The sequence below is a fragment of the Wyeomyia smithii genome, chromosome 2 (assembly GCF_029784165.1).
Source record: "Wyeomyia smithii strain HCP4-BCI-WySm-NY-G18 chromosome 2, ASM2978416v1, whole genome shotgun sequence".
Lineage (NCBI taxonomy): Eukaryota > Metazoa > Arthropoda > Insecta > Diptera > Culicidae > Wyeomyia > Wyeomyia smithii.
In genome coordinates, this window is record NC_073695.1 from 159,273,644 (window position 1) to 159,283,890 (window position 10,247).

At 43.1% G+C, this 10,247-nt stretch overlaps 1 protein-coding gene across 1 annotated transcript in view; it reads left to right on the top strand.

Moving 5' to 3' along the window:
- Positions 1-10,044, top strand: part of LOC129724638 (60S ribosomal protein L11) — a 32,681-nt gene extending 22,637 nt beyond the window's left edge. The window contains exon 2 of the mRNA XM_055679707.1: positions 9,831-10,044. Within this exon, the coding sequence (XP_055535682.1) occupies positions 9,831-9,961 (131 nt within the window). The 3' untranslated portion in view covers positions 9,962-10,044. The remainder of the gene's footprint in view (positions 1-9,830) is intronic.
- The last annotated feature ends 203 nt before the right edge of the window (positions 10,045-10,247 follow it).

Sequence of the window (10,247 nt, forward strand, 5' to 3'; positions counted from 1 at the left end):
TAATAAAGTCAAAGTCAATATTGTTTATAACTTGAGAAAAATTTAATAATTCATTTGCATTTGCCAAAAACCTGTAATTTTTTAGTACAGATTCGGTGTCATCGATTCAATCTAAAAATCGGTATAACACAGATATTTCTGTATATCCCTGGTCACAGTGCAAACAAAGACTATGCTATCGCTGTCAAATCTCATATACATATTTGCTTCGTACCAAACATCTCAATGCACAGTAGAGAATCGATGGCCATCCGCCTGAATTTTTTTTACGTCAGCTGTTTCATAATATTTTTCCTTTATTGCTATAATATTCAAGTGCCTAAATCCAAAATGTGGGTGCAATATCATGAGATCTGTTCTTTTATAACTTTTCGAAGTTTGGCATACAGATATTTTTGACATGTGTTTAAAAAAATTCATTACTTTGAAACAGCTTCAATGATAGCTTGGATTTTTTTGGTGTCAAAGAAAAAGTTGATTCGTAGTTGATTTGTATGTATTACCTATTTTGTTTTAATTTAAAAAAATTTTTTTTTCGCTAAATTTGGTTTGGTTGTGGTGCAAAAGCTACGTAATTTGTTTCTGTGAGGAAGACGCCCTGTGGCTAAGGTGAAAAGTGCCAAAATCATTAATAATAAGGTCACCTGCTTTATGGACGGCCCCAAATAAAAAATGGAATGGAGATTGGTGTTAAGCACCCCAAAATTAAGTAAATATCATATTTTTGTCGCATTTATCCACACTTTTATTACTAAACCAGCCTTTGTATTTTGTTGCCTTACTGTGCAACGCTCCGCGGTTTTCCTCACAAATATGAAAAAAGCCTGGCAAAAATTCCATTTAACTCAAAATGGCTGCAGGAAGAATTATTGACTTTCACATTAGAAAGAGATAGCATGATGTCATTCCCTTGGTGCAAACACTGCCGACAACTGTCAGAATAGGTATTGGCCGATCTCTCGTTGAGTGAGAATGGGCAATTTCTTGTTCGATCTTTCCGATTATCGACACTAAGAAAACACCTAGGTTTGAAATGTTAAAAATTAATTTCTCATAATACACGAAAATCAAATTACCCGTACCCGACCCGTACCCGACCAATTGAGAATTTTTCAAACCCGTACCCGACCCGAACCCGAAGCCTTGGTTTTTAAATTACCCGTACCCGACCCGAACCCGTAAAATATTTTTTTACGCTACCCGAAACCCGACCCGAACCCGTCGGGTATGGGTTTCGGGTAAAAATACCCGTACCCGACCATCTCTACTGTCCACCCGTAGGTTCTATTCCAGCACGCAGTAATTCAGAGTAGGTTCCGTTCGTTCGATAAATATCGTAAATAATTAATCGCGACAAAACATTGTAATTAATCGCCACCAAATATCGCAATTATTTGCAATTAATATCCGGATTATACGCGACTCGTCTGTCAACGCACACATCTTTTTTTTCTTTTTCTTTTTTTTTCGTTCGATTTGAACGGCGATGGCCGTTTTTGAAGCTCTCTTGCTGACCGCTTGCAGTATGTGTTGAGGGTCTATATATTTACTTTTGTCTTGTTTTTGGTTAATGCATATCTGGTTGCTTCGTAACATTGTGTAGTCAGCTGAGATAAATCAATGAGAGATACGTTTCGGTAGTTGCATAATAACTTCATTAACCAATTTTCGAATATTGGAGTCTGTCTTGATTAGATTATAGGTCCGGTATCCTCGTGTGCGCGTTATTTTTGCGGTGTTACATCATCAACCGGAATAAGTTCGGATCGCGTTATGATTCCGTAGAAGATATAATGAACTCGTACGCGCGATATTTGTTATTATGAACCCGGTATTAGAACTCAGCGCATCGTTTACCAAAACGAAACCTGCTGCAAACCTTACCCTTTCCTCCAACATCCCAGTGATTTCTCGTGGAAGTGCAGAGGTGTTCTCGGCTTCCAATAAAGCGAGTATCACGTCAACATATTCCCATACACACTCCTTCTTTGACCTGCATTCGGATGCGGCCGGCGCTGGTATTGCCTAATATAAAGATTAAGGTCACCAGTTTTTACACATTGAGGATGAATGTTAATCCCAAGCATCATCCATTGGTTCTCTGTGTAATTACAGCTGATCTGGCAATAACGGAGTAGCAACCGCGGGCGGTCAATCATGCTCATGCTCATGCTTAAAGTTTTTTACTATTTGAGCGCAGGCCGGTGAACAGATGGCGCCAAATATCATAACCATCATGACGTATACTTCCGGTGGTTTTGATGTATCGCAATCTCTCCATAAGAAGCGTAGTACGTGCTGATCCTCCGGACGAATTCTCACTTGATGAAACATTTCCTGGATGTCACCGCTTATCGCTATGTTTCCTTCTCTAAAACGTAGTAATATTCCGAAGATCGATGTTGTGGCGTCCGGCCCCGGTAAAAGGGTTGAGTTTAATGAGACACCCTTAACTTCTGCTTTGGCGTCAAACACTAATCTTGATTTGTTCTTGTTTTCATTTATGACGATAAAGTGTGGTAGATAATAAACTTTGTTTGTAGGTGTAAGTAATTCTGCTGGTGTTAATTTTCTGGCATATCCTTTCGCAACGTACTCTTTAAAGTTAAGTATGGCCCATTGCTTGAGTTTCTCATTTTTCGCAAGCATTTTCTCTGACAGAGTTAATCGTCTTAAGGCGTTTTGGTAACTGTCAGGGAATTTGACATCGTCCTGTCTGAACAGCATTCCAATTTCGTATCTATTCCCTAGATATTTCAGTGTGTCGTTGATTATTACTTCAACTCTTTTGTCCTCCTTACCCTTTGGCAGACTTTCGACTGTTTTGACTCCAAAATCTTCTGTGCTGAGATACCGCTTCATCATGTTTCGCATCTCGTCATTTTCCTGTATTGCCATGACATAGTCTTGTGCGGTATTCAACTTGAGGTTACCAAAGAGAATCCATCCTAGTTTGGTTCTCATAGCCATAGGAGAATTCTCGTCTAACATTCTTCTGTCCATAGGCATTGGTAGATGCGCGTTGTCGAGACCAATTAGTATTGATGGTCGTGCTACCGTATAGCTTTCAATGGGTAAGTCTTTCAGATGATCGTATTGTTTTTTCATAGCATCCATGTCTAGAGATTGAATTGGTAGCTGGAGGTTGTCAATTGTTCTTACGCCCTTCAGGATAAATGGTTTCTTTGAAGGTCCGACGAGTGTAACTTGTACCTGCCTGCTGTTCGATTGCTTGGTGACGTTTTGCGTCCAGGTGTGTTTGAGAGGATTCGAGCGTCCCTCTAGGCCGAGATCATCAGCAATTTGTTCCTCGATCAAAGTTAGTGATGAGCCGGCGTCTAAGAAAGCAAACGTATTAACTTCCTTTCCCTTGTTTCTAAGTGTTATGGGAATAATTTGGAAATAAATATTATTTCTGAATGTTTGATGGTAATTTGTAGTTCCAGAGTTAGAAGATGAAGCGTTTTCTGTGGTTACAAGCTTTTTTACGATTTCTTCTTTCGGCGTCGTCATCATTTTGTTGGCCTTGTCTACGTTTTTCTTATTTCTCGGATGTAGCCATCTACTATGTTTTTCCTGGCATTTATCGATGTCACATGTTCTAGCACGTTCGCAATCTTTCATTAGATGGTTTGCTCCTAGACACCCAAAGCAAAGTCGTTTTTGTGTAACAATTTTTCTCCTTGCTTCCGTGTTCATTTTTTTGAATGTATCACATTCATAGAATTTGTGGTCCTTTTCGCAAAATGGACATTTGTTGTAGAACTTTTTCCGGTTATCTTGGTGAATGTTTACTCTTGACTTCCTTTCAGAGCTCTCGATCGAAGGGTTAACCATCCTCTGAATTTTGGCGAGTGGTTTTATCCATTCATTCAGTATTCTTAAATCTGGGCAATGAATGTTTTCTTTGCTCAATTCTTCAGCCCACTTTATTTGAATATTATAGGGCAATTTCTTTACTATAGTATCGACCAAACGAGGGTCGTTCAGATATTGAGCACAATTGATTACATTTATTGTACTCATGAGATTATCCAGTGCATCTGCTATTTCTAATAATGTACTTTTATTCTCCTTACGAATTTTTATTAGTTCGTGGAGAAGTTCGTTATAAATCGCTTCTGGTCGACCGTATGTTTCTTCTAGTCTTTCGATTATTTTCTTAACATTCTCCGGGTCGATCAGCAGTTGACTCACAGTTTTTGCGGCATTTCCACGCAGAACCTTCTGCAGCCGGTTTAAGTTTTCAAGATTAGTAAAAGCTCCTGCTTTTGTGGTTTCTTCGTATGTTTTCTTAAATTTTGGCCAATCTTTTGGCGCGCCATCAAACCTAGGCAAGTCAGCCAGAGCTTGCCTTTTCAGGTAGATTGTCCAATCTTCGTTTTGATTGGGTTGGGCCAGACTGATATCTGAAGTTGGTTCGGGTTTAACTTGGAGCTGCTTAACGACAGCCTCCATAGTTTTCTGATGAATACGCAATATTTCTTCGGTTGTTGTCGTTCTTTCCGACGATGGTGCTCGTTTGCCTTTGGCTTGGGCTTCCAATTTCTTAAGTTTTTCTTCCATCTTTTGCTGATTTTCTGCAATCTCGTAGCATTTTTGGCATGTCCAGTAGTCCTCACTTCTCGGCGGGTCCTTCAGTCCCACGCATGCCAAGTGGAACCAACGGTCACATTCGCAGCATTCCACAAGTACACCTTTCTCGTCGGATTCGATGCACATCCGACAGTGCCCATTCGGGTTATCCACAAACTTAACCATTTTGTTAATGTTAGGTTTTATTTCGAGTGTCCGACACGCTACCGATACCGCGCACGATCGAGTTAATAGAGTTTGAGTTCACTTGCTCCTCTCTGGAGCCACCATATGTTATTCGCGTTACGCGGCCTCCCCGGGCGAAGGTACGGGTTAACAAGGCTTTGTCACCGAACGACAGTTAAATACGCGAGCGGAACCGATAATCGAGGCGGACCAAGACTCCTGTTAGCAACGACTACCCGGCCTCTCCCGTTTCCTGCTAGTTGCCTTACTACAGCGAAGGCCTATGCGTCTGGAAGGGGGAAATAGGTTACGTTCTAAAGGATTTTCTGTATACCATTAAGGATCACTCTGGCCTGATTAAGTCTTCTAGCTAGTGTCCTCGCTAATGTGGAGGTCTATGCTTCTTGAAGAGAAATCAAAGAGTAATCACTTAGTAATATAGGAAGGTTCGGTCCGTCCCATGAAACGACTAAATTCAGACTAACCATAAACTTCGATTTTTTTCAATCAAAATTTCCGTATATACTAATTTTACGCTTACAATTCAATATTTACAAATCAATGTATAATACAGTCTTTAAAGTACGGCAGCGTGAGCCACCTGCCTCAAAACGCTGACCCTACGTAATTACTATTTTGTTGCCAATCGTTCTACCTGTGAGTGCATGGCTACTACATGCTACCTGCGGGAGCATTCGATTGAAATTTGATCTTCTGTTTATTTACGTTTTGAGTTTATTGGCGCTGCTCGCGCGGGTTATGGAATTTAATTTTATCACGGCAGTAACACTACGAATAACTAACTTAAAATTAACTTAAAACTAAGGTACCAGCTCACGAATGATCTGGTGAGGTGACCTGACGCAGGACTCTCTGAACCTAGTCAACAATGTTGTTCTCCGTTCTTCCAGCACCTGAAGACCAGCCAGGCGATGGATCTCAGAGTGTGTGTCCTCGGAGGGGTGTTTAAGATCATACGTAATATTTTATTCTGAACAATCTGAAGATTAAGATGGTGGGGTTTAGCGCAGTCCTCCCAGACAGGTAAAGCGTACTCTATGACCGGTAAAATTATTTGCTTGTGAACGGCTTGTGAGGGAAAGAGTGGATTTCTTATTAATGAGAGGATAGAGGGATTTGGTCAGTATGTTGCACTTGGTAACAGTTTTCTCTACGTGTGAACGAAATAGAAGTTTTTGGTCCAGGGAGAGACCAAGATAGACAACCTCACTCGACCATTCGATGGGTGTGTTATTGAGATGGATTCTCACATTGGCAGGTGGAACAAGTCGAGTTGATTTTGAATGCGGGAATATAATAGCTTGGGTCTTAGCTGCATTGATGCAGATCTTCCAGCTGTTGAAATAGTCGGACAAAACATCCAGACCCTCTTGTAGTCTACGCGTCAAAGCTCTAACCACTCGACCTTTGTAGATAATGGCAGTGTCGTCTGCAAACATAGACAGGATGCCACCACCCGGAAGGGGAGGAGCATCTGTAATAAATATGTTGAACAGGATGGGACCAAGAAGGCTTTCCTGTGGAACCCCAGCATCTACGTTAAACGAATCAGAGGGAATGTTGTTGAGGAAGACCTGGAATGATCTATTCAACAGATAATTCTTGATGATCTTCACGAGGAAGATCGGGAAGTTGAATCGCTGCAGCTTAAACACCAGGCCATCATGCCAGACATTATCGAACGCTTTTTCGATGTCCAACAATGCCATAGCAGATGTTTTTCTTGACTTGTTCCCTGTCTAAACCAGAACTGTTCTGGGAGGAAGATGTTATTCTGGTTTACGAATTCTAGTAAGCGACTAAGAATCAATTTTTCGAACAACCTCGAGATGCACGATAACAGGCTGATGGGACGATAGTTTTTAGCGTTGGTAGGGTCCTTACCAGGTTTGTGATTGGGGATCACTTTAGCTAGCTTCCAGCGAGACGGAAAATAGCTGAGCTCCAGAAACTTATTAAATATCGCTGCCAAGTGTTCGAAAAATTCTCGACTCAAGTTTTTCAGCTCAAGGTTGAGGACCTCATCGACGCCGGCAGCCTTCATGTTCTTGGTGCGCTTGATGGCAGCTAACACCTCATCAGCAGATGTTTTAGATTCATCGGGAATGACTGAGGGAAGACCGGCGACTCTAGTTATTACTTCCTAGACGGCATGCTCGTGCGGGCTAACCATGGCATGACCCAAATTGTGAGAGCTGACAAAATGCTGACCAAGTGCATTGGCTTTTTCAGATGCTGTTAGAAGTAAATGACCGGGGGTTGGTGTTGAGGATGATAGAGGGGGAATAGGTCTCGGTTTGGTTATCAAAATTTTGGTAAGTCTCCAGAACGGCTATCCACCCACTGGGAGGGAGCGAAGATGTTGAGAAAAATGTTTGTTTCTTAGATCCACCAACCTGGCTTTGATGATTTTGTTAAGACGATTGATACTGGTCTTCAGGTGAGGCAGGCCAGAGCGCGGATACTGTCGTCTAATAGTATTACGGAATTGGATATATCGTTTGGTTGTGTTGTCTAGGTTCAGAGAGTTACTCACCAGACTGGAAGCCGGCACATGTAGATCCCGAGCATGGGATAACGCCTCATTGATGGACTGAAGACACTGGTCGATGTTTTCTGAGGACTCAAGCTGGACGCTGTAGTCTATTGCGTTGTCCACACATCGCTGGAACCGCGCCCAATCGACTCGATGGTAGCTACGCCGAGAGACTTGGAATCGATTAGCAGAGGATCCAACTTCGACTACCACTGGGAAGTGGTCCGAGCTGAGTTCTTGGTGTACAACCGGGTTGGTGATGTTGCTCATGTTGGAGATGAACAGGTCGATGGTTGCGTGTACTCCGGATCTGCTCAGCCGGGTGGGAGCGGCCGGACCTAGGATGTTGTAGTTGCCTACTTGTAGATCGTTGAAGAGGATCAGGCCGTTTTGGTTGCTTCGACTGTTGCCCCAGGCTTGGTGTTTTGCGTTGAGGTCACTCGCAATGATGAACTGTCCCTGCCTCCGAGTCAGTTTGATGATGTCGCTTCTTAGGTTCGTTGCCGTCCCGTCCCTTACGTTGACTTGCTTGGGACAGTAGGCTGCGATGATGGTAATGGGACCGACTCCAATGGTTACTTCCAATCCCACGGCCTCGATGACTTTGAGTTGGAACTTGGTAGCAGATGACAGCTTACTTCACGCCGAAGAGCAATAGCCACACCTTCTCCAGAAGAATATGCTCGATCCAGCCGTACCAATCGGAAATCGGGAAGAAAGATGTTTACCTCAGGTTTGAGATGCGTCTCTGTGATGACTGCAATGTCTATTTTGTGTACGTTGAGGGAGTCAACAAGCTCGTAATTCTTGTTTCTGATAGAGCAAGCGTTCCAGTTAGCAATCTTGATGATTTCACGGTCCATATTTGAAGCGATCATCACCGCAGACTGCAGTTGTTCAGCTCTGCTTTTGCAATTGCGAAAAGTGTTGATGCATTCCACGACCAGTGAAACGTATTGCTCCATGGTGAGCATGGGTTCGTTTTCAGTTGTGCCAGTTGCAGCTTGGGAGAAAGTCATCGCGGACGAGTTCCCTTGGAGACCTGGTGGGGGTGAACGGCTACCGGATTTCGTTGCTTCAGCATACGTAGAGGCAGCTGTGACTGGTATGGTGGTTGAATTCAGCGGTAGCGGGGCGAGCAAAGGTATGGGGTGCCGGGAGCCAATGGCAGGGAACTCCTTTGTGTTGTTTGGAGGCACTTTTCGGCGACTTGGTTGATTGTTAGTGGAGGCCCACTTACGAATCTCGATGAACTCTGCGCGTTTCGGGCACGTTCTACTGGTTGCTTTGTGGGCAGCCCCACAGTTGGCGCACACCGGATCGGCGGTCTCCATCAGGCAGGCATCGGGGGCGTGCGTTTGGCCACACTTGATGCAACGGTACGCCATATGGCAATTTTTAGTCACGTATAAAAACAGCAGGCAGTTAGAGCATTGGGTGACGTCACGATGCACTGGTTTGTAACGCTCCCAGGCTACGATGATGTGAAAAAGTGCTCGAATGGACCGCAGGTCCGCCAGGCACGTTGAATTTTTCTCCAGGTTTACGAGATATAATTGATCACGGTACTTCCGAGTTTTGTTGTGCCGCGTCATCCTGTGAATCTGGATTGGTTAGAGTCCATTTGCCTTCAGTTCCTCCAACAGGGTGTCAACTTCCATGTCAGGAAGACCGCGGAGAACAACCTTGAGGGGTTTTTCTGCTTCGATGTCATGGGAGAAACATTCCACCTCGTGTTTCTGCAGTATCACTTGCACCGCCTTGTAATGATTCAACGACGGAACCATCAGTTTGTATCCCTCAGTGCACATGCGGATGGTGCATTTCAGTCCTTTGTCGACATAAAACACAATTGCTTCACGTAGTCCTTCCGGGAAGCCTTTCACATAGAAAGGTGGGATTTTCTCCTTCTTCACTACTTCGGGATCCGTGACGTTTTCCAGGACAGCGAATCTGTTGTTGGCCAAAAGCTTTTTAGCCGCAGGATCAGGCGTATTGTCAGGCCGAGGCCTTTTCCCCGTACTGGAACTGGTTTTTGATTTACCCATATTAGGGTTCACCGTAGCGTCGGCTTCCAACGCGAACACACAAACTTACGAACGAACGTACAAAACGAACGGAGCGAAAATAAACTCCTGTACTGCTCAACAAGCTAGCAGAGAGTGATGATCATGTGATGAACGCTTTTTCTTTCAGAGAGTTCTTTTATAGCAGCTGCGGTGGCTCGCACAGATGCTGCTCGTTGCTGCATTGGTCGGGGTTAGTTTTGGTGGGGAAACGGAACAGCCTGTATTAGCATATTTTGTATGCACAATAATTAAACACCTTTAATGCACCCTTAAAACGGTGTTCAGTCATGTGCAGAGAAAAAAATGATTGAATGAAGTACTTTGCTGTTTGACACATGGTCTGACAGAGTTTCAGTCAATCATACATATTGATATTATAAGTTGTTAGAATGTAGTGTAACTAAATCTTTTTTTTTTCTAAAATTTGTTTTTCTAATCAACAGGATACAATGTAGCACAAAGGCGACGCAAAACCGGTAAAATTGGCTTTATTCATCGTCTTACAAAAGAAGACGCAATGAAGTGGTTCCAGCAAAAGTACGATGGTATCATCCTAAACAGCAAAGCAAAATAGGATTCGTTCCAACCCACAAAGATCGTTTTTATTATACCTGTAATAAGCTAACATTAAAACGAGAGCTAGGAACTATCTTAAAATAGTTGTTTTTATTTAATGGGAACCTATATGTTTCTTCTATAGGTTTGAGGTTCAATACAAACAACGACGATACGATTGCCTTCGGATGGGAGTGGAGATAGTTTGGGAAGGCGATTGAAAGGTTGGTTTAAAGATGAGAATGAGAAACAGTTCCCTGGGCTTGGTGGCCAGCATAAGGGCGCGTACTCCCGGGTAGCGGATG